The sequence below is a fragment of the Calliopsis andreniformis genome, chromosome 9 (genome assembly GCF_051401765.1).
Source record: "Calliopsis andreniformis isolate RMS-2024a chromosome 9, iyCalAndr_principal, whole genome shotgun sequence".
NCBI classification, from domain to species: domain Eukaryota; kingdom Metazoa; phylum Arthropoda; class Insecta; order Hymenoptera; family Andrenidae; genus Calliopsis; species Calliopsis andreniformis.
Genome location: NC_135070.1, coordinates 5,490,281 through 5,517,618, shown reverse-complemented (window position 1 = coordinate 5,517,618; position 27,338 = coordinate 5,490,281). Strand labels below are relative to the sequence as shown.

Below are 27,338 nucleotides of genomic sequence, written 5' to 3'. Positions count from 1 at the left end.
CGTTCCAACTGATCCGATTTCTATCTCGCGTGCAGCTATCGCCGAAGAAATATGGCCACGGTTTTCGAAAGCTCGTTCTTATCGAGCAGGCTACATCGCATCGAAGAACGGTACGAGGAACCAACAAACACTTTCGGCAAATGTGACTGTACTAGCTATAGTTATCTCGCCCTGAGCGTCATTTTATTTGCCATTGGTACAACTATCACTATTTTTGCTTTGGATGACGTCGTAGACGGACACATATTATCAAAACTCGGTCACATGTGGTTTATTGGTCCAATATTCATTTGTTCTGGACTAATGGTGGCCGTCAAGTGTATGCTTTATCTTAGAAGAAAATCTGTCATACAAATGATATTTCATCAACGCCAGTTGTTTAGGGTAAGTAAATGGATCGCGATTTACTGCCGTTCCGGTAATTTTTTTGATCAATGATCGCTTCCGGTTTTGCTTTGTCTATACGTCTATTGAAACAATGTTATAGTCATTGTTGACAATGATAAGTAGTATTTACATTTGTAAACGAATATGTGAATATGGGACACGTGTGTTTATATTATATTTTTTAGTTGAAACAATACGGTAGATATTGGACATGGAAGGTTAGTTTATATATCAACTTACCTGTGATTAACTATAGATATAATGTTCTTTGAAGAGTTTTTAATGGTAAATTAAATTTAAATGTTGAGATTTGTCAACAAATATTAGGTTGTTTAAAAACATTAGTTTAATTCTTCGACAGCATTTGCAGGAAATAACTGGCACACGTGGCATGGGATCTATTAATACAGTAACTCCAAGTCCACCTTCCTATGAGGTAATTGTACAAGAAAATTCTAATGAATTACCACCACCCTCTTATGCAGAAGCGGTAGCTCTTCTACAAAGAACTATTGAGAATGGTAAATATTTTCTAATACATTATAATTAAAATTGAACTTGTTTGAAGAATGTTCAAACATTTTTTTCTTTCAATTAGATGCAAAATCAAGTTCTGCCACAGTATCCTGTAACAATGTTACCACAGATGAAAATGTCAGGCACAAACCTTGAAATTGATCTTTCTTTCACTTGGAAAATTAATGACTATGAAGGATATTATCTTGTCCTTTATAATTGGGAAGGATTACTCATTCCTATGTCTTTTTACCATATTAAACGCGCTTCTCCTATGGTGAACAGATTGCAAATCTATTTGATATGAATCGAAGTGAACGAAGACTTATACTGCGCGTTATATTCGTAAAAGACAAAAAATGAAGAGTTATATCAGTGAATGTAACATGTTCCAATTTTATTGAAAGTTGACAAAGCAATGGAACGATTGTGCCACCCGTTTTTTCTTTTTTTTGCTTAACACGAACTTACTGTTATTTTGATATATTTCGTATATGGGGTGATCAAAACGAAGCACACACGATAACGGTTTTGATCCTAATGTCTAGTGCCTTTGATACAATAGTTTTATCTATTCTTGACGTTCGAAGATTTGACCGATAATCGGTTATAGAAAACAAAATCAAATGCTGTGATTGTAATAAATTTTCATTAATTGTGCAAACTGCAATATAAAGTAAGATTGCCTATGATAGAGATTAAGAACACTTACGCAGAAATGTTTTTTATGTATGTAAATTTTCCTGCATCGTAAACAATACGTAGTCATATACAATTGATCGGGATAATAAACTACTTAAGACGTACTCTAACTTAATATAGATTTAAATAATTTTTTAAATTTATACGTGTTTATTTTTTTTCATTGATATTATAAGTTGACGTTTATTAACGTTATGATCTAGTACTTCTATTAAACAAACAAAAAGAAATAGATTGATTTTATGTTTTCCAAATAATATTTACAAAATATTTTGGAATCCAATACACTATGGTAACGTACTATAATTAAAATTTGTGACAACAGAAACATTAATACACAATTAAGTATTACTGTGTTTAGTACATTCTTATCTCACAAGATAATTATTAATTTATTTAAATAGAAAATAAATGTGATATAAAAATATTTAGATCAAAAGTGTTTTGTTAATGTAAAATTTTTATGTATTTGATAACTGTAAACAAAGAAGAAACAAATATTTAAGCTTCATGGCCGGCAATACGTATAGAAACTTATGTATACGTTATATATTGCTGAAGTCATTAAATGGTGTTATTTATTTTATACAACCAGTTTATTTTACGAGATGGTACACGCGTTAAAAATGCAACAGGGAACGTTTTCTGAACAGTTCCTTGTACAGTGAATATAAAATGTACGATACTATATATCTTAGTATTTTTCAAAAACATTCATTTCATGGAAACGAGTTTTTGGTGGATCATGTAAACCAAATATGTTGAAAATGAAGGAAAAAAGGAAAGTCTAGGAGAGAGAAAGAGAAAAAAAAAAGGAGAGGGGAGGAAATTTTTTAAGTGTACCTCTTAAGAATGAGCAACAGCCAGCATTTCTTCTTGATGAATGAGATGAGTTGTATGATTGACAAGACTCATTAATTTCGATAATGACGCAGCCCAAGCATCTAATAAAGCAGCTGGTTCCTGAGTTCTAGTAAACCGAACCACACCAGCTGGTCGATCTGTACGGGCATTGATCACGCCAGTTTCTACTAGATTGCAGAGACAAGCTTCTGTTTCCTCCACTGGTAAATCCAATAACTCGGCCATGCGAGACAATGTAATTTTTGTGTAATATTTTGCCATAATTCTAATATTCTATAAATTCGATGAAACACACAGTTATCATTCACTACGATTTAAGCACAATGAAATTTTACACTTACATGTTCGACAACGCGATTTCGAAGCTCAGCCCAGCGTTTGCAACCTCCCTCGGTTGAAGCAGAAAAAACTTCAGTTTCTCTAAGTTCTTTCTCATAAATTTCACAAAGACCAGACCACTTTATTAGTTCTGGATTTACAAAAAGACGTAATAACTCTCTAAGGAGAAGTAAAAAATTTTTATGAGTTATAAAGTATAAACGTTAATGTATTTAAATTTTAAGTAAATAAGTATTACTTGTATGTTGGTATCTCATCTAGGAGTTTATCTGCAAGCAGTCTATGAGTCAAATCTGCCTGTTCTGGCTCATGTGGTGCAAGTACTAGATAAATAACAGCACGAGAAAGAACAGTATGTCTCTTTTCAGGATCATCTCTAACAGCTGGAGTTTCTAGTACAGCACGATTGTGTCTACACAATTCTAAATGCCAACCTTCATGAAAAGCTAATTTCATCATTAGACTGAAATAAAAAACAACACTTAGTATAACAACACTTAGTATAACAAAACTTAGTAAAAACAACACTTAGTATAAGTGATAAATAAAATATTAGATTTTTTTAATACAATTATAAGGTGCTTTACTCACTCATAGTATTTCAATTTAAGGTACTGTATATCCTCATCTTTTTCATAACTGAAAAATTTAACATTAATTTTCTTAGCTATTATTTGAGTACGTACAAAGTCTTCTTTTGCCAAACACAATCGCATTTGTTCCAAGATAAGGAAGGTTTTCTCTAAACGCGTCATACTTCCATAAGTTTCAATCTAGGAAAAGCATTTATGTAGAGTTCAAGTAAGTTTTGACTTATTTATATAGTGTCACGCATACATACTTGTAACTCCAACATTACTGATGCTGCACCTGCAATATCTCCTTCCTCTTCTTTAATTACTGCTAATGCATGAGTTAATCGTGCTCTTTCAAGTTCCACATAAATCTTAAAGAATAAGATTGCATGAATTTTCCAAACTATATGGAACATATTCTAAATATAGGGTCCAAATATTTTACCTTTCCTTCTGTTACTGTACGTAAAGTTTCTATTAATTTAATTTTGGTCTCCTTATCAGGCATTTTATCTACATAAGTGCTACATTTCTGAACCATTTCTGTTACAGCCTGTTTAAGTTGAGAACGCCTTTTGGATAGCAAAACTATATGTTCATTTAGGGCTGCATAATTTTTTGCTTCCATGCAAATTTCAACAATAGCTACCAGAATATTTGATGTAGCTGGCATAGCTGAGCTCTAATAACCAATTGATATGTTAAGTTTCATAAAATATGCAATATCCAATATTATGTTTATATTATGAAAGAGCTTAACCGTTCGTGCTAGTTTTTCCAATGCTAATAACTGGTCCAAGGCATAGTGGAGCTTTCCTTCAGCTGCCAATTTCTTACACTCTGCGATTTTGTCATCGAAGTTATCAGTTTGAGCCATTGTGTTTGCAAGTTCTCTCCTTTCTACATTCACAAACATTGAACAAAATTCACATTGAAAAATAAAACAAATATCAAAAACATAATTATAATAGTCAGTTACCTTCTTTCAAATGTTTACAAATTGCGGAATAAATTATTGTTTAAAAGGAAATTCGTCGGCTTGTAAGTAAGTAATCACTTTCTACATTAATTTTTATTTTTCTACTTATTCGACTTTCTTTTATGTTTCGAAATACAGTAATGAAACGAAGTAATGCTTCTAATTATGTACGATTCAAGCACATTGAACATCACCATCCAACATCAGTCGAAAACGATTGGTCATGCACTTTGCGAGCTGCTACCACACCAACGACAACTAAACTTGAAATACTATGATCAAAATTAATCAAGAGTAAATACGTATGTTCCAAAACTCTTAAATTGCACTGTTTTTTCTTGTTAGAGGGCAGCATTAGTCACAATAGGAATTATTATATGGTGACATCTGCAAATCAGAGAACTGAAAAATTTGGCAAAGTTATTTCTCAACTGTTCTAAGTACATTTTTAACTTTACCTAGTTTTAATTTACAAATCTGACAATAATCCATAATATACCTATATATATTGTTACGTGTTTTACAACAAAATTTTAGGAACCAGATTAAAAATATGTTGCTTATACACCGCTAACTGTTTTGTTCCAATAACGCGCGATTTTTCGAAACAAAAAAAATTCTAGGCCTTTTAATAAACTTTAAGGGAGGAATTCCTTTTTTTGTCATCTTTCCAAATAATCCAGCAATAGATATCTCACACAATGTAGCTACACCACAGGGATAGATCCGCTTGGATGAATAAATAAACGAATAAATATTATTAATTGTACGTGACGTCTACAATTCAAATACAAAAGCCCTAGTGAAGCTACGTTCATGCGATATAGGAATTGTATGTATACACACATACATGTGAGTGTTATTTCTCCGTAAATGTCAATAAAGTATTGACGTATTCTGAACGTGTTCATAAAAGGGTTATAATGTTCTAATGTTTTAATTGTTTAATTCATTGATGTAGATTTGCGAACAATGCTACCGCGTTATCATCATTTTTTAAAGTTTATATGTAGTTTTTTATGTTTAGAGGTTATCTGATACTGGAATCACTCCTATCGTGTTTGGTTAGAATTTTACAATTGAATGATTGATACTGTGTAATAAAATAATGAATGTTCCAATCTTTAGTATTTATTAGTGATATGAGTTTTAAATTTGAAGAGTCTGTGACTAAACTTTGGAAACGATATTTCGACTTAACAAAGTTTGAACTGTCACTAAAAATTTAATGCGATACTTTCGTCATGTCTGAGAAAGAAGGAAGTGAAAACGTTGGAAGTGAAACCACTACAAAACCTGAAGAACTTGGAGAGAATTTAACAAATGAGGAATCACCTTCTAGCTTGGAAACAATTTCAGAGCCGGCTACTGTTGTTCGTAATGGAGTTCAGGCTGCTTCTAAGGATAAAGCAAAAAGTAATGAAGAGAATACTTGGAAAGGAATATTAATAATTGATTGATATATAATACATACTTGTAATTAATGTTTCAGTCGATATTTTATTAAAAGCAACTGCCAATGCACCAATAATGAAGCAAAAGAAATGGTCTGTAAGCCAAGATTATTGCATAGGTAGAATTTCAGATTTTATCAGAAGATATCTTAAATTAGATGCCAATGAAAAACTGGTAAGTATATAGAGTGGATTATGTCTATTATATTACTGTGAATTATTAAGTTCAGATTTTCTCTTCTTAGTTCCTGTATGTAAATCAGACATTTGCACCTGCACCAGATCAGGTGGTGAAAAACTTATATGACTGTTATGGTGCAGACGGAAAATTGATACTTCACTATTGCAAAAGTCAAGCTTGGGGTTGAATGCTTTTGTAAAATATATTTTATTTATGTGAACATTGTCAATGTTACACGAACATGTTGTAACATTGTACTATTGTAATTGATAATTAAATAGAGATAGATGTTGCACTTATTGCGCATCATACACCCAATGAATACTTTATGATTGTGGGTAATAATTACCAAAAAACGTTTTGGTTATTTTAAATACATTCTCAGATTCTAATGTGTATAGTACATACTATTTTAGTCTATAATGTTACGTTTTCAAATTAGCAACAAGAATAATGAACTATTTGATTATAATAAAACTTTTGTAATTACTTCAATTGTGAAAAAGTTGAGTTTATAAACTTGACATAATATATAATATAATGATCTCCAGAATAATATATAATTTCTCTTAATAAAATCGTTTATTGTTGACAATGACAATTTTGTTCGTTTTCTGGCTCTGAACGATGCTTTTCACTTTTTTCTTCTAAACATATACAACTAGAGCTTCGAGATCTATTACTGCTGCACGAAACAGACGCTTTTTCATCTAAAATTAATAGTAATTAATGTATAAAATTAATTTAAATTAGAATCGACATGAATTTTAATAACAATTAAAAAATAGATTTCCGTACCCGCAACTTTACCCGAGACATCCAAAGGTTCACTTTGCCGTGTGCTTGATACTTCAAAGGGATATATCCAGATCATTATAGCACTATCAGCACTTACTGTGACTATAAATTTGCCGTCTGGAGAGAAAGCACAATTTGTAATCGGTGCAGCGTGCGCGAGACCTAACCGAACAACAATCGCGGTACGATAATCCCATAGCTTTATGATAGAGTCGTCTGATCCAGTAAGGAAATATCGTCCGTCATGACTGGAGCATATAGCAGTTAACGCAGCCGTTACTGAACCTTCTACTTCACGAACTAGTGAACCATCTAAAGTCTCCCAGTAAGCTATTTTATGATCTGTACCACATGTTAATACTTGAACACCGCTAGGAACGAAACAAGTTGCTAGGTACATCGTGCTTCCTCCAAACGCGAACTTTCTTTTGCAAGTCCTGATTCATAACAAGTGCATATCATTTCTTTTATCTTTTATATTATTGTATAGGTAAAATTATTATGTTTAACAACTACCTCACGTCCCACACTATGCATGTACCGTCTCTACTAGAGCTGATAAAACTTTTGTCATCAGGCGAAACATTCAACGACGTTATCGGACCTCTGTGTTCTTTCATGACTTCTAGCAGTTGTCGTACTGCAGATTTTGCATTCCATATTCGCACCTGAATGTCGTTAAATTAAGAAATGTTCAAATTTCTTTCAAACAAAACAAAATATTTTTTTTAACATATAAAAGTTTACCTGGCCATCACAGCCACCACTGATGAATTTACTGTCATCATGAGTAACAGTTATTACCGAGACGGATTTTAAATGAGCACGCTCGATATCAAACAAAAGATTTCCACCATTCAAAGAAAAGCCTCGTATCGCACCGTCGTTCCAAGCTTCCTCCAATAAATAACAAAGTCTCAAATATTGGTGATTAGATAAGAACATACATTAATGCTTACCGGATATTATAGTGCCACCATTGCTATCAAAAGTTAAACTGGAGCAAATAAAATTCGGCACGGTAATCCGCAGTAGTTCCTTCCGTGTGTTCAGTTTCCACACTCGAATATCATGTTTACCGCTTGTCGCAAATATTTCGGAACGGTTGCTAAAAGATTAGTGCCATGAAAGTAAACTTTTTTCTGTTTTCATTCATTTAAAGCAGTGGTATCAAACACGCGACCCGTGGCTCAAAACTTGAAGTTGATTTTATTAAAATAATAAAATTAAATAAATAAGACTTTACATAGAGCGAGATTAACAGATGAGCTCGGTATTGATAAAATAATTTTTACCAAAAAATGTCAAATTTCTAGTAAAAGATATCAATTTCCTTAAATTTTCCAATTTTAAATTTTGGTGTAACATTTTATATAAGTATAGTACTTAAAATTAATGTATTTTTTTTAAATTTTTGTAAAGAAAAGAAAAGAAAAAATCAATACCTATAACATTTAAATGAGTTATTTTCTAATACATATATATATATATATATAAGGTCTTTTTTTATTCGCAAAAATTCTTTTGAAGACCTTTTTTTGTTTAGAGCTTATAGACTTTAAAATTGTATTTAGTGTTCCGTGTTCATATGTAGGTTTGATACCACTGATTTAAAACATTAAAACGAGTGGCGCAGTTTACCGAGGAAATGCAAGGCCATATATTGGACTGGTATGACAGGTAATGAGTAACCGTGTGTGAAAACTAGATATTTCAATTTCGTAGATTTCGCACAACGTAGTTCCAACCAGTATAAAATTGTCGTTGTAAGGGACCATCGATGTTACCGTAGCACATACATTCGCCTTGCGATGCTATAGATAATTTTAATCACTTTTAATTGTCTTTAGTAATTATTTAAGCAAATTTTTCTAATTTGACATTGTCTTTTTTTTTATAATATCGCGCCTTTATTTTATATTAATTCTTGGTGTTACTCTTGACTCTATTCATGAGTAAGTGAAATGCGTCAGCAACGATAAGAACGAACTATTATAGGAAATGCAAATAAAAGCGTATTATTTACCGTTACTATACAAGGCAAGATTAATAATTTCTTCGTTTTATTTCCAACATATGATTCCACCAAATCCTTTGATATCTCGGCTAATTCAACCGTTCCATCTCCAGCACCTACAATTATCTTCTCCTTTTTTCCTAAAAGTAACAAATTCTGCACGCCACCCGCATAAGCTTCTCCATCAGATGTTTTTATTTTTGTTGCACGTTGTGGTATTTTAGCATAACATCCAACCATAATCGGATGCTTGATACAATCTTCAGATCCTGCTATATTTAACCTACGTAAAAAGTCTACTCGATTACGCGTAATCTTCTTTTTGTGGCTCAAATGAATAAGTAATATAAAAAAAGACAAAACACCGAAAATAGTTCGAAAAAGTAATGACAAAAATATAATTTCAAAATAATACCTTGTCTTTATGATATCACCAGACGTCGTTCCGCAATAGATATTTTCATCGTTATCACTTATAACAATGCAGTTAATAGTGCGTTTAATTTTTCCAATCTTTACGTTGACTCCATCGAGCTTCCGATTCTTTGCATCTATGCGCCAAAATCTGAACGTGCCAACTCCGGCGGTAACAAAACTCGTATTGTGATTTGTTCCTGCGATAATTTGTGCAATTCCGTATGTTTCTTTATCTGCAGAGGTACCTAAAATTGCGTAAATAATGAAGCCAAATCAAAAAGTGTTAAACAGTTAAAATAATACTTAACGTCCATAAGTATTCGGACACCTACAGTGGAATCTGCTTAAAATGTTGATATCTTTATTTTAACGAAAGTTTTTTTAAATGAATATTATTGATACCATCAATGAATATCTAAAAGAATTAATACGAGCTATTTGTTAAAAATTGTACGAGTGAATAAACGAAAATTATTAAATATTTCGTTCATCTGTACGTATGTATATCCATCTTACAATTACTGTTTCCAGCGCTTATCTATAAATCTCCTTTTAGAAATCTTATAAATAAATCCACAGTAGGTGGTTTTCTAAATTTAAATACTTGTCTCGCATTTTACAATCTATTTCATCCCACAATTTCTTAGATTCGACTGTAAGTTTAAAATTATTAATAACAATTCATTTAAAAAGACTTTCACTACAATAAAGATATAATCGTTTTAATCGGATTCCACGAAGTATCTAAATACATAGTTATCGTCAATAAGACCTTAAAAACTGCTTAAAAATGATTCAATAGTAATCAATTCTAAAAAGATAGAAGCTGTTTACATTAAATTTAAATAGAAGTTTCGATTTTAGAATTCAAGGAACGTAGTACATAAAAAAAGAAATATATAAAACATAAGAAAATAAAATATACGATACGTGAAAAAAGAAAAGGTGAGACAGCGAAAAGGAGAAATTACCACAAAGTGGACTTCCGTTTTCGATATCCCATACCACGATAAAACCATCGTCTCTGCCTCCGAGACTAATCAAATAATTTCCATCCTGCGTAAAACACACATGCTCAACCCTAACTTTATGCATCTCGTAAGAAGTTTTCATTTTCCTTTCCTCGTAATTCCATATTATAACCATTGCCTGGATAAAAAGAATATTTGATAATTTTGACGATATATTGGAACTCGAAAGTGTCAAATATAACTGAGTAAACCACCTTAAATCCTTGATAGCTCACTTGACCGGAAGCTATCAAATCTCCACGTGGCGAGACGCACAGGGTGGATACTACATTTCGGTGACCAGTGAGAAATGCTTGTTCTTCAGTTTTTATACTCTTAATGGTAATTTTATTACCCATCGGATATATAAGGTGTTCTCCATCTGGATGCACCCATAAGCTGTTTCTTGTTATACCTGTGAAAAGAAAGGTTTTTAAAATGAATGAAGCTAAGATTCCAATACAAAGATAAAGTTATTAAAGTGGTATTTCCTTCATGTTCTGCGTATTTATAGGTATAATGTTTTTATTTTATTCTGTTTTTAAATCTTTACTGACCATCGAATGATACTACTCCAAACAGTTCAAGTTGTTTTACATCCATCGCGAAAGATACTTTAGTTGCGTTTGATCACAGTTCTATTGGGATCGATTTACTAGTAGTTTGTAAACACTTCAAAGAATGAGTTTGTGTCGTCATGACAATTATTAAAGTATGAGTAACAGTATATAATACCTTGGATACTAACAACACGGTAACGATGAGTAATATTATTAAAGGAAATTAAAGAGAAAGATATATATGCGAAGAGGACCTAAGAATAGATACGGTTGTATTGAAATTATTTGAAATTTTAAATTTTTCTAATGTCATAGACTTCGATGTAGTAAGACAATCTCAATAAAAAACGTCGGTAATGTCAGAATCATCTAATGGGTAACTTTTGAACATTAAACACTGTTGCCATCTAGTAGTGAAAATTAAAAACTGTCATCATTCATAAGTCGCTAGACCACAGAAATTTCAAAGTTGACGCAAATCTATAACGCCAGAAGTTAGAAAAATAAAAAGGAATAAATTAGAGAAAACCATCTCGCTTAATATCATATTTAAGTGAATTTTGCTCGACAGAAATTCTAGATTATAAATTACGCAGTCATCGTAATCGCATATCATCTTTCGGTAAGGTTAGTTAAAACTCTCAAGTTTGGACAGCCAATTCATGATAATCGACTTAACTCAATTATCGAAACAGATAAAATCTGTAATTGATCAATTAAATTAATAAATGTCTGTCTGACTCACTTTACATGAAATAAGGTAATTCATAAATATTATCTTTAAACAATTCAGCATTCATAAACTGATTAAATTTTGAATTACGTTTTTATGGCAAAGGATCTAAAGGATAAATAATTTTGACTTTCAATATAATTGTATGATGCATTATAGAATCTCTGTTAAAAGTATAGTTTCTTAGAATTTAAACAAATACAGAAATAAATAAATTTTTATTCCATCGAATAGTGCACAACAAGCATAATTTCTTTGATATGATGACAATCTATCTTATACCAAGTTCACAGTTATATGGGACGCGCGAGCGGCGCGGCGGCGCGAGATACAGTTAACTGTCAGTTATTGTTACATATTTCGAATATACTTTTGTAGGCTACTAAAAAAGCTTTCATCACATAAATATGGATTTATTACCGTAAGTAATGTCTTAAGTTATTAGAATAGTAGACGAAGTTTGTATACAGTAACATATTTTGATTAACGGCCATACATTATAACCTTAACGACGACGGAACTATTCTGTTTAACTTACGATCAGGGATTTGAATTCGACCTTTTGGACAAGCGGCCGATTAAAAACATTCAAACAGTGGCCTTTTCAGTCTCCCGATAATACTTGCAATCCTGAACGAATGGCTGCTGCTGGATTCATTTCTGTCGGCGATAAAAATGAACCAGACCTGGTCGAATGTTTTATTTGCACAAAACAGCTCGATGGTTGGGATCCTGATGATGATCCATGGTACGAATCCATGGTATCTTTTATCTCTCCTTGCAACTGTTGTTTCCAAATGATTTTCTTTTTGCCTTTTGATTCAACATTTTACTTCAAATAGTTGATTGGTTATTGATAACTTGTAGGAATGAACATGTGAAGCATCAACCACAGTGTCCATTTGTATTACTGAACAAACCTGACGAGACCTTGTGGACTGTGACTGATTTGTTCAGTCTGTTTAAAAAATATAATGTTAAAGAATGTGTGAGTATTGTTTTCTGTTATTTATATAGGGTATCCTGCAATAAGTGGATAATAGTTTGAGGACTGATTCAGCCCTTGGAAACAATGAAAAATGTTCATGTAAACATATGTACTATTTAATCTTGTTTACACAATATGTGGAAGTACTTGAAATCTCTAGTGTATGCAAGACCTATTGAAAGTGTTGAAATATTCTGATATAAAATTGAGCAAAGGTATCAAAAAATTCTGAGAACATTAAAAGGTATCGGAAGAGAAATCATATTGATGAAAAGATGTCTCCAGGCATATGTTACAATGTAAGGTACACATTTTGAGTATTTCTTGTGAAGGTAATCAGATACAACACGACAAAACAGAAAACTTGTTATATCTTGCCAAGATGAAATAAGATATAAGTTTATATGAATTTGATTCGTTGTTTTTAGATGCTGAATTATTTCCTGAAGTATTGCTCACTTATTATGGGACACCCTGCATAATGTATAAGATTTGTTTAATATGTGCATTGAAGGATGTTATAATTAAAATTTTCATATATTTTACAGACACGTGAATTGAATAAAGCTAAAATAAAAGTAAAGCAAGAGAGTGCAAAAATGACTCATGAAATACCTCAAATCTATAAAGGAATAAGAAAAAGTTTTAGAGATGAGAGTTAACAAACGATCTATAAATTTATACATCTACCTATTTGCCAATAAAATTTCATTTTAAAGTATTTTTATTAAAACATTATATATGATAAAACTATTTTTCTATAAGGGCTATTATACTGTCGCTTGTTCAAACAACTCCTTTTCTCTTGTCTTGATATCAACTCAAGATTAGCAAGAGAAACCAAGATATATCATGTTCAGACTGTTCAGTGGACAAGTTTGTCAAATTCATTCAATTTTATCTCTTTGATATCTGATGTCATAGTGTTAAAGGTAAGAGTGATTATCATTGATCTTGTATATTATCAGCAAACAAAATCATGACACTTAATTTTTCTTTATAAATGTGTACTTTTTGCATGCTTTTGTATGTGTGTACATACATATACGACAAACTGTATTTGTATTGAATGTGAGATATACAAAATCATGACGGAAAAAAGTTATATCAGTTGTAAGAAGATAATTAGGTAAAGATATTTTATTTGATTAATTTACGTATAAATCATCGCCCTGAATCTTTTGTAGACGCGTGTCTGCCGAAAATCGCTCGAAATCATTTAAATTGAAATAACTTCATCTACAAAGGGTGATTAGAAAGAAGAAATAGACATTTGCAGATAAGAGTTGTATTTTTCAAAAAATATAAATATAAGAATAATCGATAGCAGTATCTACATTAAAAAAAAATATTTAATACATTTTACGGCGTTTTATGATATAGAAAAACTACATTATTCAATACGTTTTCACAATTCCTTGTGGAATGAAGGATAAAGATTTTAAAGCTTTCGATTCTTTGAAGCGTTGCGAAATCGCGGTTTTTCCTTTGAATTTAAATAGTCACAGAATATCTTGGTGACATTATGTAGTGTTACTGCAGATATATGACTAAGAAACTTACACATTGCATTTGCTTTGTACTAATCGCTTGTTTACCTCATGTAAGGGCTATGTTCGTTGTTTCTCAGGTCGCATCTAAGCTGACGGCTTATTGGATTATTAATAGTTTTATCAAAGCCCATATTTTACCGAGAAATTCTACGCACCGTTATTCTGAAGGATAATTTAAACGAGAAAAATGCGATAGGAATTATGACACTCCTCATTAAAAAGTGATTTAAGAGAAAAAAGAAAAAACGAAGGTAAAAGAGGGATGAATGACTGAATTAGCAAACGTAAGCACTTTTATCGACATTGACAGTGTCTGCTACTTTTCATCTTTCTTTGATTATTATCGTCATCTAAAATCGTCATTGCTTGTAGATACTGAAAGAACAATCGTAAAGTGTCAAAAAGGAATACACACATCTATAGGCGCGTTATCATTTCCCCTACCATGTTATTATGCCTTCTCCGCGTCAACTTTTACCAGTGTGCTTAGCCTCTTATCCACGTTCCTTTCCCTTTTTATGTTCAATGAGGAACACGTGCACGAGTATAAAACGAATTCGCATCGAGAGCTACGATTCAGTTGCTTGAAACATGTGGCCGAGGTATGCACGATCTAATCACCGTTTTTAGCCGTAGAGTCTTGTGAATGATTAAGTTCGTTTCTCCATTGGGCCCATTTTACAACCCCGAGTAGTGACTGCATACGTACCCAGTTCAAATTAGGATCGTGCAAACTCCTCGTCCTTCGATTCTAGTTCTTCTGTTGTCTGTTTCCCTTCGATAGTCAAGTATCCAATTAAACCTTCTAACAGGATGGTACCCGTTTGGAGGGCATGTTGTGAGTACTAATTACTTGTACTTATATATTTTTTAAATTTGGAGTGCGTTATATTAGTAATTATTTTACGGTATTTCAAAAAGATTTTCTTACTCTATCGTTTTTAGTATTTCGTTTTTTGATAGCTTAGAATTCGCGGTCATGTCACAGAGATTTCTTCGAAAAATGTACTGTCACCAAATTTTGATTCTACATTGGAAGATATTTATTTTCTTTATATAATTTCCTTTTAAACTTCAGCATTCGTCGATTACACTGCATGTCAGAGTTGGAGAGTAATTGATTGTTTTGTGATTATTTCTCTAACCGATTATTGAATATAATGACGATAATTATGATCATTAATCAATTAATTTCGTTATTGATATAAATCAATAACCATAAATCATTTTTGTAATATGTTATCATAAATCGGTAATTTATACTTATAAAATGAATGGTTAATTTATATTTTACTAGTAGCAGTACATAATAGATAAAATTTATAAAATGTGTAAATTAATTATACGTTTATTTAATTCTATAATAAATATAAATTATCAAACAAATATTTATCATTATCGTTAATATGTTATTGATTCAATTATAATTGAAAGTGAAATCATTACGTGATTAATAATTAAAGAGTTAATTATGCCCTTTGATTATAACAGTTTCGGTTATATCTGTTATTCATAAATCATGATTATTTAGTGGCGAATCCAGAGGATCTCTTTAGACTAAAAACATCTAAAAATATTATAAACTTTGTTAGGTATACACTTAACGCATAAATAATTACTATGGATTTATTTAAGCTGTAGTATCAGAGAGGTGCATGTACTTTAAATATTTCACCCCGACGCGCCAAGAAAGCCTTCTAAATCCTCCCTCCCGATTACTTAGTGATTACTATAAGTAGTCAATAATTATTAACTTGATTTTGCATTATTCATAATCCTTAATCATTAAACAGATTACGTTTTGTCCAACTCTGATGTTAACGAAAGACTTCGTTTGAGTTTCGTGAATTTTAGTAATAAAGTGTTTGATGAGGCAGGATGCGTACTTAAAAGTAGCGTTAGAAAGAATAACGAACGCAATTCACGTGTATAGAATTTTGCTGGAAATTGATATTCTCATCGTGTATAGATCGAGGCCGACTGCTCGGTTGTTTGCCTAGTAAATAACAACGGAACTTAGAACATTTAGTATCACATGTACGTCGTTAATAGATTCTCGAAGTTCACAGCTTTCCTCTGTAGTTTCCGCAACATTCGTCCTCGCGACTGCTCGATGTCGATCTTGCGAATCCTGTTCATCCCTTGAATGGTAAGAAATCGTTTTCCTGAATAAATATCTAAAATAACGGACTGAGAAGAAAGAAGCTGCTTAAATCGTCATATTAAGTCCTCTTTTTAGACATGAGCTTTATTAAGATCTCTCTTACCAGTTCTGCGTAGCAGAAAACAAAATCACTTGTCATCCAGTCATAAAAGCGAAATAATTGCAAATGAAACAGTGTAAAAATATTGATGAACAGGTAATAATGCTTGCGATAAGGGACTCTACACATTTTATTATTCTCTGATAGAAGATGAGCTCTTAGGTAAGATTAGTGATTAATTAAAAGGTAGGAAAATAACTGACTTCGTAAGTCGGGAATTACAGCAATTTAGACCATTCGTGGATATCTCTGAAGAACAGCTTAAGCTAAATACCGCTTTCTCATTATCTTTCGGGCGAATCAACAACTTTACCCGTCGATATAATCAGTCAGTAAATCGCATTGAAGTATGTATTATCTTTTTATCTTAAGGTAGTTTTTGGCTTCTCCTGTTTGGGTTTCCCGTACATTGTTAGATAAGATAAAGTCGTTGATGCTGCGTCTGGTGTCATTTAGTCAAACAAAGTAAAAAATGTTATACGTTCACTAAACTACTGTCATCCGTCGATTCGAATCGATATTAATGTTACAGGGGAAAAATATTTGCCTCGTGTATGTACTTTTTTTTTTTTTTTTTTCAAGAATTTTGCAGTCACAATGTGACGCACAAAACCAGCGCTAAAGCATGCCATCGAGTTCTTAATCCTCGTGGATGCTCGTTTGGAATGAGAAATACGTGTTCCATAATCGATAAGAAATATTACAATCGAATGTGCAATCTTCGTCATCGTCGTACATGTTATTGAATATGTTTGCGCTCATCTATACAACACTTTGTAGTAAATAAAAATTGCTCAATATATCGTCAAACAAGTAACGTTACAGCGACATTATTTTATAGCTTTCACGGAACTCAACGTTGTTTTCTATCATCTTGAACGTCTTATCTCTTCGTTCGACCTAGTCTACTAAATTACCAATGTGATCTATCATAATTATACTGCTTTTTACCATTCCCCATTTACTTATCAGTCACGTACAAATATGTATTCTTTAATGTAAAATTTTCCTTATTGCAAATAAGGAAGGTGTACGATGACCTACGATTATGAAACAATTAATTCGAGTTGACCTTCTTGATAAGTAATTAAAACCAAGTCACGGATTATCGCGACTCGAGGGTCATCCGACGCGCACAGCCTTCCACTTCAAGGATTCGTTCGTTTCCGAAATTTTCTTTCTCTCTCCCTCTCTCTGCCATCGTTGTCGATTCAGCGCGTTTGTTCCCACATTAACTGCCGTGTCAAACACGAGCCGAAATCGAAATCATGTTGCACCGGAGTCACTATTACGTGCAAGGAATCTGACCTTTACCCAGATTGGTTTGTACGGCTCGTTAGACAGCTGCCAACAGGGAAAGGCTTTGCTAATCGTCATTCCTTCCGCGCCGTTGACCTCGGGCTTTCTTCTTGACGACAGTCTATTGCTGGGCCTTCATTTATCAATGCAATTACCAATAAGTTAATACTTTATATGCACAGGTGCGAGAATACCTCAACGATGGATATTCGCGATAATGGGATTTTTGGCGTTGTTCAACGCTTACGCGATGAGAGTGTGCCTCTCGATCACGATCACTGAGATGGTGTACCCGCAGGATACAAACGAAACTCATAATAGCGATCACACGTGCGAATCGATGGGAGATGATTGGAAAACTTCGAACATATCAAGACCATCGGACGTGAAGCTCTATGAGTGGGACTCGGTAACTCAGGTAACATAAAAAAAGAAATACAACGGCGAAAAAAAACGTCGATTACCGTGAATAAAATTACGGCGCACTTATTACATAATATAATACCGGCAATAAATAATGTTGTATCTTTCGGTCAGGGTATAATTTTATCCTCGTTCTATTGGGGCTACGTGGTGACTCATTTACCTGGCGGAATGCTGTCAGAAAAGTTTGGAGGAAAATACTCCCTCGGCCTCGGGATTCTTGCAACTGCTGTGTTCACGTTGATCACGCCGATCGTTGTGGACCTAGGGGAGGCCACGGCTCTCATCATCGTCCGTATATTGATGGGCCTTTGCGAAGGTACAACGTTTCCAGCGTTAAACGCCATGCTCGCACAATGGACACCACCGGAAGAGAGATCCAAGATCGGTTCGCTAGTATTTGCTGGCGCCCAGCTGGGTACAGTATTTGCGAACTCGATATCTGGACTAATACTTCATTACTCATCCATTGGATGGCCAGCTGTGTTTTACGTGTTCGGTGCGGTCGGGTTACTTTGGTTCTTGATATTCGTTGTAACATGCTACAATACTCCAGACTCGCATCCTTTTATTTCCGAAAAAGAAAAGAACTTTTTACACGAAAAGATGCAGGCCCACACGCATAAAGAACCACCTACAGCACCATGGAGACATATTCTCACTTCCGTACCAGTTTGGGCACTGGTAATCGCACAAGTGGGCCACGATTGGGGCTTCTTCACTTTGATAAATGATCTTCCCAAATATATGAGCAGCGTACTCAAATATTCAATTAAGAGCAACGGATTGCTTTCTTCTTTGCCTTACCTGACGATGTGGATTTGTAGTATAATTACATCCTGTTTAGCCGATTGGATGATCACGTCTGGTTTAATGTCACGGACTAATGTTCGCAAATTGGGCACTACTATCGCATCGATAGGACCAGGGGTGTTTATTATCGGTGCATCCTACGCTAGGTGCGACAGGACGTTGGTTGTCATCATGTTTACTGTTGGCACAACGTTAATGGGTACGTAATAATATATGCATTGGGGTGGTTGGGTTTGTGTTTTGACCTCCGAATTTTTTAATTCTTACCCCTAAAATGATTTATATCAATAAAAAAATAATATCTTTAAAAGAAGACTTCGATCCGATAACGAGAAAATGCGTTTTCTGAAGATAAAGAAAAGGCACTAAATCAGGAGTTTAAATTTAAAAAAAAAACTTAGCTTAAGTCCTGATGCTGTGACGCTTGCATTTTTTATCTTAACTTATCAATAGACTAAAAAATATAAGAAAAAGGCAAGTAAATAGTTAAATATTTTTGCTAAATGCTTTGAAGTAAGGGTGAAGCTGTGTTTAAGAGATTTTACGTATGAAACTTTAGGACCATGGAGGCATGTTTTCTTGTTATCTGACTAAATTCATCTTCTAAATATATTTTTTACGGATTTAAACCATTTTAATAGGTGAGAGTATAAAAGTCGTGAAACAATTTTTCATCATCTATAGCTAAAGATCACTCTAATATAAATGTAGAGTAGAGCCACAACCATTCTCCTCTGTTCCTTGATTTTGATTATTCGGTCTATTAACCCAATTACGTCATTAACGTATACATATGTATATGCGCGCAATTTTCTTGATCAGTATAGCTAGATTTAGATATGCTAAGAAAACAGTTGATGCTAAAGGCATATTTTTTATTTTCCCGGATGATGCAAATGGTTTAAAAATAAAAATTATAGTAGCATCTTGATTGCAACTCGAGTCTTGACATAATAGCATTCTTACAGTAACAAAAAAATTTGGTTTCGAATCTAATGTTAAACTGAGTAATCAAAGTTTTCCTGTAGTTAGCTATCCTTTTTTGTAGCATTATTTCTTATATCCCATTTTTTCTTCATCAAGTGGAACAGAATATGCAGGAGGCGTCACCCACAACCGATCGGCGATCAATAAATTAACTATCGTGGAAGATTAATGGAAAATCTCATGGTTCTTTTTCCAGGCACATTTTATCCCGGAATGAAAGTTAACGCCTTGGATCTCAGCCCAAATTATTCTGGCACTGTGATGGCTCTTGTAAATGGAATAGGCGCTTTCACTGGTATCCTAACACCGTACCTTGTTGGAGTGTTAGCTCCTAATGAAACTATCTCCGAATGGAGGCTCGTATTCTGGATCGTCCTCGGCGTCTTCATCGTGACCAATGTGATATTTGTACTTTACGCGAGCGGAGAAGTCCAGTATTGGAACGACCCTGAATTTATTAGAAGGGACAGGGAACAAAGGCGGATGAGAAAGAAAGATAAGGAAGTGCAAAAACCAGAAGAAGGGAAAGTTTACTCTTAGAAAAAGAAGGAATAACCATTTGAGAAACATTTCGTCGTCGTTTGACTGTTTAGTTAATGTTTTCGCATAATCAGAGCTTGATACGCTTGATTCATTCATAGATCATTCGATTACAGCTGAACGCCTAAGACGTAGACACCTCTTGTGTCACATGCAGGACTATTATATCACGACACGTAACGTGCACGATTATCGTCTAGAAACGCGAAGTAGCTTTATCGATCGATCATTTTTCGAGCAAATATTTAAAGCCTTCAACGTATCCTCTATTTTTCCTTCTTTTGTCTAGTCCGAGTTTCACGTTCTGTTTTTTCCTGTAGCAGAAGGTAACAATTGAGCGAGAACGAAGGCGTAATAAAATAAGTTGGAGACGAATCGTAACCCACACATTGAGAGGTGAGCACGCTTCAGTGAACACGTTATCGAGCGAGAATGAAAAAAACATTTGGCTGACCATTGCATCGACGTGTTCTCGCAATCGAGATATTCCGTGTACCTGAAAATATTTTTGCGCAAGTACGTGCACAGTTACTTCCGTGCGTGCATGCATACGCGTCAATCTTTTTTCCATTTGTTCAATGTTATCGAAAAAAGTGGAAAAAAACGGAAAACACGCACGATATGTACGTGTATGTACATTTTTAGAATAAAGCTTACGCATACAAGTATGCGTGGAGACGTATGTATTTATGTACATTTATGCGATATACATATACATGTAATTCTTTCACGAACCTCATTACGTTTTTAAACGACATTCCTTTCGCTTCGAAAATGAGCGGAACGGGAAATGTTAATATGATTTTGCCAGGTTAAACCCATAATTAAATATCCACTTATGAATCGTATCGAATATTCATTCGATTTCAATTATCTCTATTTGTATTTGTAGTATACAGTATCTTACAAATGTTCGTATGTATACTAGTTACAGTACTTCATTATTTACAAACAGTTTTGATTCTATGTATCGCTTGATTCTGTTTTTACAAATGGTCGGCATAATGTTTCGATACCCGAGGGCATAAGTAGAAAAAACGTTTGTTGCTATTAACGACCGTGTATCGTATTAAGTAACAAGATCAGTAATAGTTTCCTAACTAGAGGGTAATGTCCATACAAGTGGAACATCGGGTTTCTTTTTATCATTTTTCCGCCGCTGACCACGATACCTTGCTTTATTTGGACTCCAATCAATATTATCCTGTCCTCTCCAAGACGTCGAAGATAACGCGTAATTTGTAGAATGTATAATTGTAGATCTAGAAAATTCTGTTTCTGAAGTATTTGAAAATTCATAATCAATATGGTAATAGTCTTTCAAAGACGGCTCATTGCGAAAAGCCTGCATTGCACACCACACATGCGATAGTAAACGAGGAAATCTAGATAGCCAGTAATCGGTAAACTTATCGGGAATGTCTCCAAGGTTTCTTTGAGCCTCCGGGCTTAATTCTCTATAATGGTGTTTCTAAAAAAAATTGTCAACAATCAAGACATCACTTGCAATATTGTTAGTGAATTTCTACAAAGTGTTCAACGAGAAATGTCAGAAATTTTAACAGAACGCATTTGAAGCTTCGTGTCAGAGTTATTAATTGTTAAAAAAACTCTCCAAATTCATGTGAAATGTGTCTGACTCGATACTTATTCTACTGATTTTACTGCGTCTGTATTGGGACTTATTCTACTGTCTTTGCTGTGTCTGAATTAAATAATACGCGTCGGAAATAGAATAAGTCCCGGGTCAGACACATTTCACGGGAATTTTAGACGTTTCTTTAACAATTTATAATTCTAAAATGAAGCCTTAAACACAGTTTTGTTATTCTTGATTTTTGTCTTACTGTAACATGTAGAGTCATCTTTTAAAATTTCTAACACTTGCTGTCAAGCACCCTATATATGCTTCCGTCGGTACCTTATTTCGTAATGCCCTTAAAAGGTCACGAACACTTTCACCACGATAACTTCTATATTTTCGAAGATCCGTTGCAACTTCTGAATCAATAAATAACCTCCAATCTCTTCGTACAACGTGTTCATTGTTAGTTTCTAATGCAATCAAAGCCGGACTATCGGTTTGTTCTTTTTCAACTCGATCACTCACATCCTGAAACAAAGTTCACACGAGCATGAGCATATCAACGATCGTAAACAATGATAGATTAAAATGATTCATGAAAATAAAATAATATATGTAATACCTGAAAGAATCCGAGAACTCGCGAAGACTCCCAGAATATAGGGTGATCGTAAACAGCTGTTACTGGTGGTCGTTCCGACGGATCACTAGCAATCATTGCTTTTATAAGTACTAATGCGAGTTCCTTATCATTCTGAGACACGTTGTCGTGAAGGGCCATTAGGTCGCTTTCACCACCTGTTACGTTAAACATATCAGTTATTAATAAGATGTTACTAATTGTTTACTCATAAAAAAAGAAACAGAAAAACAGAAAAGGTAATGTTATGTATTGCCAACTTAAACACTGATGATAAGAAAAGAAAAAGAAGAATTTCTATGTAAACCAATTACAGAATGTGTCTTACAAAGGATGTTGGCTTGTCGCCTCAATGGATCTCCGAAAGGATGTTTTCCATCAGAAAGAACATAGTAAAAAACACAGCCAAGAGAAAAAATATCCACAGCACAAGTCGTTCTATTTCCATTTAACATTTCTGGTGCTATCCAACCATCAGTTCCTGTTACTCCCGATCTGCGCGAGAAAGACACACGACCTAATTGTAGCTTCTTGCACAGTCCAAAATCCGATATCATAGCTCTAACTTCTCCACGTGGTCCCGGTGCCGATAATAAAACATTATGTGGTTTAATATCTCTATGCACTGTAATTTACAAATCACACAGAATAATAGTTAGAAAAGTTAAATATAAAAGATATTGTTGTCACCATGCGTCGAGTATAACACAAACGACTCACCTATATCGAGAAAATGTAAATGAGCTAGTCCTGACGTAGCCTGCCGTAAAATACTTTTCACGGATATCTTTTGCCTATCATAGTGACCCGCAACGTAGTCCTGTAAAGTCGCTTCAGCTAACTCCAAAGCGATGTATCTAAACATTCTGTCTTGCTCGGTACAAAAATATCGTACAACGTTCGCATGCGCGTCGGATTCTCTCAATAACGCAACTTCTCGATCAGCAAACGTAAAACAATCGGGCAATAAACGTTTTACTGCTACAGAACGACCATCGAATTCGCCTCTGAAAATATAATACATGACGTAGAGTTTCATTTATGAAAGCGTCCAAATCAGGAAGTAATCAGTGTCTACCTGTACACGAAAGTGCCTTCGCATCCCTTGCCTAAAACTTGTCCAGTATCAAAAGTTATTTTTCCAACTTTTACCACGCCTTCGCCCATATCTTCAGGTACTGCAAGTGTGTTTGATCGTGTGCCATAGTAGTCGTTAGTTCGACTATTTTCTCGTGAACCTTGCTGTAAAGAATAAACTCCTTTAAAATTTTTCCATTTTGAATTCGACAAACAAAATGGAAAATAATAAAGGTACCTGCGAAAGTTGTTGAAACTCTTTGAATTGTGCGTTTAAATACCAAAACATTGCTAGGATGCATCCCAACAATACAATTAATGTTAATTTTAGTGCTTTATTTTCCTGTTGATTAAACCAACATTTGCTTGTCGTGTAAACATTCCGTATAAATTCACGCCAGGATTCGGTGTTTGCATCTTCATTGCGAGGTGCTGATCCTCCACTATCATTTTGTAAATCGAGAGACAAAGAGTCTTTTGTCGAATTTAAATATCGTAATGGTAAGGTTTCGATTACAGGATCGGACCGACCAGTGATTTGAAGGGGTTGTTGATCTTGTAATTTATATTCTGGTGGTACTTCGTAATGACCTATTCCAATGAAATTAGTAAAGCTTAATTAGTAAACAACCCCAGCGTGTACATATATATTATATTTTAATTGTTTGTTTATTATGAACGAATACCTAGAGTAATGACACTTCGATATCGAGGCTGAGTGACAGTGTCATCGGTGCTTTCCACGTACTCAGGACTATCAGAGGATAGAGGAACTTTGTTATCATTTTCGTTTAATCGCGAATCTGATAATGGACCTTCGAGCAGTAGTTGTTCAATATCACTCGATATCGTGGCTGTTGTTGAATCGACAAGAGACGGTAAAGCATAAAGTCCGTGTCTATGTTGACCGATGTACAATGTGGGGCTGTAAGGAAAAATGATAATATATTTCTAAAGATTACGAATACATGGTCTAAAACAAATAAATCATGATAAGATTATGTCACTTACTATAGCTGAATATCACTCGGTTTGTTTGCAAAACGCGTTAGAAGAAGGTCCAACGTTTCGTCCGCGACACTGGTAAATGGAACCGTTAACAAGCCCTCTTCTTTTACAATATACACCGCTATCACTGGACTCTGTACATCTAATTCCCATAAAATAATACCCAATCTCCTGTCAACAGTGACAATACGTCCAGTCGAACTTGTTGTGAAATGAACTAAATCTGTAAATAAAAAAATGACATTCACAATTAATGTCTTACAAATTCAGAATAAATCGACGTCTAGTACTAGAAACAAAATAGCAACGAACCATAATTGTCCACTCCTTCGGGTTCCATTTTCGCAGCGGAATAATCGTAGAATGTAACATTCCACTTTCTGTTTTTTCGTTTGCTATCTACCATAATGATATTATACTCTGTACGTCCAACAAAAACAATATCCTGCATATCTACAGGACATGTATTTTTAACTTTGTCGAATCCCAGAAGGTGCTCCTTTTCGCCGGTACGAGGATCAACACCAAACCATGTGTCAATCTTTCTACCAGTGTATAATATGCCATCGCTGCTACGACATGGACTGCTTGCAACAAGTTGAGGAATAGTAAAGGGTAATTTCTTTAAAGCTTCGGTTTCTGTTCCAAACACATACAAAGAACCGTCCTTTGGATCTGGTAAGAACATTGGTCTGAAATGTATAAAAAAGTTGGACAAAGAAAGGCATAACATTTTAGAAAACGCTATTTAATTTTACATACGTGGAAGATTGAGTGAGATCAACGGGTACTTTGACAACCGGTTCTGAAACAGACGTGTAAATAATTGTATAGTAAATTCTTCCAAATCGCGTGTGCATCGGTATCATGAGCGCGCGATTTGGAAAACTAATACGCTTTTTATTTTGGAGAACAGTTTCTTTGACTTTTATCTTAAATAAAGGTCGTCAATTAGGGTCGCTCGAGCTGGTTCCTCGGTTTTCTTAAACCGAGTAATAAGAAATAAGTTACCCAAAAATGTACATCAAAATTTTTGTATTTTTTGTTTTACATTTTTGAAAATGTAACTAGTGCATACAGAAAATCTTTCTAATGAAAGTAATACCAAACATGACAGCAATCAGATTATTTTTTATTCTATAAAATATTACATTGTCGATACATTATCAAAGTCAATAGAAAAATTAAATTAAATAAGAATGAAATGAGTAAAAAAAGAATAAAATGAGTAAATTGAAGGGTTTGTCATTTATTAGTGTTTAAAGATGCGCAATTTGGGAACAATTACTGCATTAAGTTCTTGACACTTGTTAGTATGTATAATCTTTGATAAATACACATAGTACCATCTCTTTGCCGCCAAAGTATGTTCCCTGAGCGTTGTCCTATGCCAATAAGGGAACCATCAAGCGTGGAAAACATCAAAAGAGGGTCATCTTGTTCCGGTACCAATTCTGTATTTCGTCTCTGTTTGTACTACATAGTATTCGTCATAATTTAGCTTCACATAAGAAAGTTTCCAGTTAACAACATCAAGCAAAGGATAGATGATGTTGATATACCTCTTTTTCTTTGAAAGATTCCAATTGTTCTGATCCTGCTGTCCATTTAACATCACAAAACACCATTCCAATAACCAGAAAAATCAGCTTTAAAGGCTCTAGCTTCATCCTTCAAACAGCAGTTTGTCATCCGATCACACTTTGATAGAACAAAAACCAAGACTCGATCTGCTCCAAAAAGTAAACTGCACGACTATAGCGGAAGATTTCTTTAGTCTCTCACATTCTCCCTCAGGATAAGCAATCACTTGTCTCCTCATCACGCTTAAGCATTGTTATTATCATTGTAACTCTTCAACAACCTCCATTGCATCAAATCTGTACACACAGGATATTGTTCGAAACTATTTCCCATAATTTTTCTGTCATGCAATCCCTGCCTTGATGTTTCTCATAAATATCACTAAAAATGACTTGACAATGTACACTCCATAAGTCAATAAAAATCCATTTGAACGTTTATCGTTGCCATTTGTTGTGTGCACGATTGCGACGCAAGGTGATCATTGTCGCAAAACGAGATTTCACGTAGCACGCATTTTAAGTACAAAAGTAACATTAATTTTCTTCGTATGCATGATCGCTTCCAAAACGATCATCTCGATGATGCAATTAAACGTTTTTAGCATTCATGCTAAATGATCAACAATTCGCAGTCTAGTGGAAGTTATCCACCAACGATATCGCGCATGCATTCAAAGGACAGCGATAACGATATGGACACGTGGCTCACGTGTGTTGTGTCGTATGTAGAAATACACTGCATGTCTCTATGTACCAATTTGTAAAAAAATATTTCATCTATGTTTGTATACGCCTATGTCGTGTATAATATAGTCAATAACAGCCATATTGCGTACACAATCACAATGGCACTAACTCATTCATCGTTTCGCCAACGTCGTCGCCGCCGCCGACGCGTCATACTCCTTAGAATATTTTGTAGTGAGACGCTTTCGAATTCGACGTGCACAAATACTGTGGTTAAATAAATATATTATCAAAATAGTATTACGGCACATACGCCTTGTACACAAGCACAAGTTCGATGATATGCAACATAAGAA

At 34.0% G+C, this 27,338-nt stretch overlaps 7 protein-coding genes across 11 annotated transcripts; 4 read left to right on the top strand and 3 right to left on the bottom strand.

The window, feature by feature from the left end:
- The first annotated feature begins 51 nt into the window (after nucleotides 1–51).
- Nucleotides 52–1,836, top strand: LOC143183937 (uncharacterized). Of its 2 annotated transcripts, none has more exons than XM_076385772.1 (3): nucleotides 52–384; nucleotides 758–908; nucleotides 986–1,836. In XM_076385772.1, exons 1-3 carry the CDS (start codon nucleotides 52–54, stop codon nucleotides 1,057–1,059), a joined length of 558 nt encoding a protein of 185 aa, XP_076241887.1. In that variant the 3' UTR covers nucleotides 1,060–1,836. The 2 variants fall into 2 exon arrangements, with proteins under 2 accessions (XP_076241887.1, XP_076241886.1); XM_076385771.1 differs by having other exon boundaries at nucleotides 749–908.
- Nucleotides 1,837–2,139: 303 nt separating this feature from the next.
- On the bottom strand, nucleotides 2,140–4,627 carry Rpn5 (regulatory particle non-ATPase 5). Its single transcript, XM_076385769.1, has 8 exons — nucleotides 4,363–4,627; nucleotides 4,144–4,283; nucleotides 3,829–4,065; nucleotides 3,650–3,754; nucleotides 3,400–3,581; nucleotides 3,047–3,271; nucleotides 2,811–2,967; nucleotides 2,140–2,742 (listed from the first exon to the last, which is right to left on the bottom strand). The coding sequence occupies exons 2-8, from the start codon at nucleotides 4,258–4,260 to the stop codon at nucleotides 2,452–2,454; spliced, it is 1,314 nt and encodes a 437-aa protein (XP_076241884.1). The 5' UTR covers nucleotides 4,261–4,283; nucleotides 4,363–4,627; the 3' UTR covers nucleotides 2,140–2,451.
- Nucleotides 4,628–5,255: 628 nt separating this feature from the next.
- Atg12 (Autophagy-related 12) lies at nucleotides 5,256–6,598 on the top strand. The gene is made up of 3 exons (XM_076385773.1): nucleotides 5,256–5,778; nucleotides 5,855–5,991; nucleotides 6,062–6,598. Exons 1-3 carry the CDS (start codon nucleotides 5,607–5,609, stop codon nucleotides 6,182–6,184), a joined length of 432 nt encoding a protein of 143 aa, XP_076241888.1. The 5' UTR covers nucleotides 5,256–5,606; the 3' UTR covers nucleotides 6,185–6,598.
- Nucleotides 6,580–10,842, bottom strand: LOC143183315 (cilia- and flagella-associated protein 52). The gene is made up of 11 exons (XM_076384839.1): nucleotides 10,797–10,842; nucleotides 10,455–10,654; nucleotides 10,201–10,378; nucleotides 9,228–9,474; nucleotides 8,822–9,095; nucleotides 8,437–8,609; nucleotides 7,755–7,903; nucleotides 7,543–7,688; nucleotides 7,312–7,463; nucleotides 6,796–7,232; nucleotides 6,580–6,707 (listed from the first exon to the last, which is right to left on the bottom strand). Exons 1-11 carry the CDS (start codon nucleotides 10,840–10,842, stop codon nucleotides 6,580–6,582), a joined length of 2,130 nt encoding a protein of 709 aa, XP_076240954.1.
- A 462-nt stretch (nucleotides 10,843–11,304) lies between these two features.
- Det (baculoviral IAP repeat containing deterin) lies at nucleotides 11,305–13,721 on the top strand. Of its 2 annotated transcripts, XR_013002668.1 has the most exons (6): nucleotides 11,305–11,426; nucleotides 11,819–11,953; nucleotides 12,077–12,280; nucleotides 12,400–12,520; nucleotides 13,069–13,452; nucleotides 13,708–13,721. XR_013002668.1 is itself a non-coding variant. In XM_076385585.1 (5 exons), the coding sequence occupies exons 2-5, from the start codon at nucleotides 11,940–11,942 to the stop codon at nucleotides 13,180–13,182; spliced, it is 453 nt and encodes a 150-aa protein (XP_076241700.1). In that variant the 5' UTR covers nucleotides 11,305–11,426; nucleotides 11,819–11,939; the 3' UTR covers nucleotides 13,183–13,549. The 2 variants fall into 2 exon arrangements, 1 of the variants encoding a protein (XP_076241700.1); XM_076385585.1 differs by lacking the exon at nucleotides 13,708–13,721 and having other exon boundaries at nucleotides 13,069–13,549.
- Nucleotides 13,722–16,122: 2,401 nt separating this feature from the next.
- LOC143183837 (sialin) lies at nucleotides 16,123–21,081 on the top strand. Its single transcript, XM_076385582.1, has 3 exons — nucleotides 16,123–18,054; nucleotides 18,174–19,071; nucleotides 20,056–21,081. Exons 1-3 carry the CDS (start codon nucleotides 17,854–17,856, stop codon nucleotides 20,397–20,399), a joined length of 1,443 nt encoding a protein of 480 aa, XP_076241697.1. The 5' UTR covers nucleotides 16,123–17,853; the 3' UTR covers nucleotides 20,400–21,081.
- Ire1 (serine/threonine-protein kinase/endoribonuclease Ire1) lies at nucleotides 21,066–27,312 on the bottom strand. Of its 3 annotated transcripts, none has more exons than XM_076385580.1 (14): nucleotides 27,296–27,312; nucleotides 26,272–26,589; nucleotides 26,056–26,185; nucleotides 25,472–25,514; nucleotides 25,022–25,401; nucleotides 24,713–24,932; nucleotides 24,388–24,626; nucleotides 23,940–24,292; nucleotides 23,703–23,866; nucleotides 23,345–23,631; nucleotides 22,953–23,249; nucleotides 22,607–22,782; nucleotides 22,321–22,512; nucleotides 21,066–21,870 (listed from the first exon to the last, which is right to left on the bottom strand). In XM_076385580.1, the coding sequence occupies exons 2-14, from the start codon at nucleotides 26,377–26,379 to the stop codon at nucleotides 21,496–21,498; spliced, it is 2,964 nt and encodes a 987-aa protein (XP_076241695.1). In that variant the 5' UTR covers nucleotides 26,380–26,589; nucleotides 27,296–27,312; the 3' UTR covers nucleotides 21,066–21,495. The 3 variants fall into 3 exon arrangements, with proteins under 3 accessions (XP_076241695.1, XP_076241694.1, XP_076241696.1); XM_076385579.1 differs by lacking the exon at nucleotides 27,296–27,312 and adding an exon at nucleotides 27,152–27,171; XM_076385581.1 differs by lacking the exon at nucleotides 27,296–27,312 and having other exon boundaries at nucleotides 25,022–25,384; nucleotides 26,056–27,093.
- Nucleotides 27,313–27,338: the final 26 nt, after the last annotated feature.

What these genes read in the sequence shown, in the direction of transcription:
- LOC143183937 (XM_076385771.1), top strand. Translation starts at nt 52, where the DNA reads ATGGCCACGGTTTTCGAAAGCTCGTTCTTATCGAGCAGGCTACATCGC. An exon ending in ATCAACGCCAGTTGTTTAGG is followed by an intron (nt 385 to 748) that starts GTAAGTAAATGG and finishes ATTCTTCGACAG; the next exon opens with CATTTGCAGGAAATAACTGG. An exon ending in ACAAAGAACTATTGAGAATG is followed by an intron (nt 909 to 985) that starts GTAAATATTTTC and finishes TCTTTCAATTAG; the next exon opens with ATGCAAAATCAAGTTCTGCC.
- Rpn5 (XM_076385769.1), bottom strand. Translation starts at nt 4,260, where the DNA reads ATGGCTCAAACTGATAACTTCGATGACAAAATCGCAGAGTGTAAGAAA. An exon ending in GTACAGTAACAGAAGGAAAG is followed by an intron (nt 3,755 to 3,828) that starts GTAAAATATTTG and finishes TTATTCTTTAAG; the next exon opens with ATTTATGTGGAACTTGAAAG. An exon ending in GAAATCGCGTTGTCGAACAT is followed by an intron (nt 2,743 to 2,810) that starts GTAAGTGTAAAA and finishes TCGAATTTATAG; the next exon opens with AATATTAGAATTATGGCAAA.
- Atg12 (XM_076385773.1), top strand. Translation starts at nt 5,607, where the DNA reads ATGTCTGAGAAAGAAGGAAGTGAAAACGTTGGAAGTGAAACCACTACA. An exon ending in TTCTAAGGATAAAGCAAAAA is followed by an intron (nt 5,779 to 5,854) that starts GTAATGAAGAGA and finishes TTAATGTTTCAG; the next exon opens with TCGATATTTTATTAAAAGCA. An exon ending in TAGATGCCAATGAAAAACTG is followed by an intron (nt 5,992 to 6,061) that starts GTAAGTATATAG and finishes TTCTCTTCTTAG; the next exon opens with TTCCTGTATGTAAATCAGAC.
- LOC143183315 (XM_076384839.1), bottom strand. Translation starts at nt 10,842, where the DNA reads ATGGATGTAAAACAACTTGAACTGTTTGGAGTAGTATCATTCGATG. An exon ending in AAACGGAAGTCCACTTTGTG is followed by an intron (nt 9,475 to 10,200) that starts GTAATTTCTCCT and finishes ACGCAATTTTAG; the next exon opens with GTACCTCTGCAGATAAAGAA. An exon ending in GTGGTGGCTGTGATGGCCAG is followed by an intron (nt 7,464 to 7,542) that starts GTAAACTTTTAT and finishes AACGACATTCAG; the next exon opens with GTGCGAATATGGAATGCAAA.
- Det (XM_076385585.1), top strand. An exon ending in GATCCTGATGATGATCCATG is followed by an intron (nt 12,281 to 12,399) that starts GTACGAATCCAT and finishes GATAACTTGTAG; the next exon opens with GAATGAACATGTGAAGCATC. An exon ending in AATATAATGTTAAAGAATGT is followed by an intron (nt 12,521 to 13,068) that starts GTGAGTATTGTT and finishes TATATTTTACAG; the next exon opens with ACACGTGAATTGAATAAAGC.
- LOC143183837 (XM_076385582.1), top strand. Translation starts at nt 17,854, where the DNA reads ATGGGATTTTTGGCGTTGTTCAACGCTTACGCGATGAGAGTGTGCCTC. An exon ending in AGTGGGACTCGGTAACTCAG is followed by an intron (nt 18,055 to 18,173) that starts GTAACATAAAAA and finishes TCTTTCGGTCAG; the next exon opens with GGTATAATTTTATCCTCGTT. An exon ending in TGTTGGCACAACGTTAATGG is followed by an intron (nt 19,072 to 20,055) that starts GTACGTAATAAT and finishes TTCTTTTTCCAG; the next exon opens with GCACATTTTATCCCGGAATG.
- Ire1 (XM_076385580.1), bottom strand. Translation starts at nt 26,379, where the DNA reads ATGAAGCTAGAGCCTTTAAAGCTGATTTTTCTGGTTATTGGAATGGTG. An exon ending in CGAAGGAGTGGACAATTATG is followed by an intron (nt 24,933 to 25,021) that starts GTTCGTTGCTAT and finishes TTTTATTTACAG; the next exon opens with ATTTAGTTCATTTCACAACA. An exon ending in GAAGGCACTTTCGTGTACAG is followed by an intron (nt 23,632 to 23,702) that starts GTAGACACTGAT and finishes TTATATTTTCAG; the next exon opens with AGGCGAATTCGATGGTCGTT.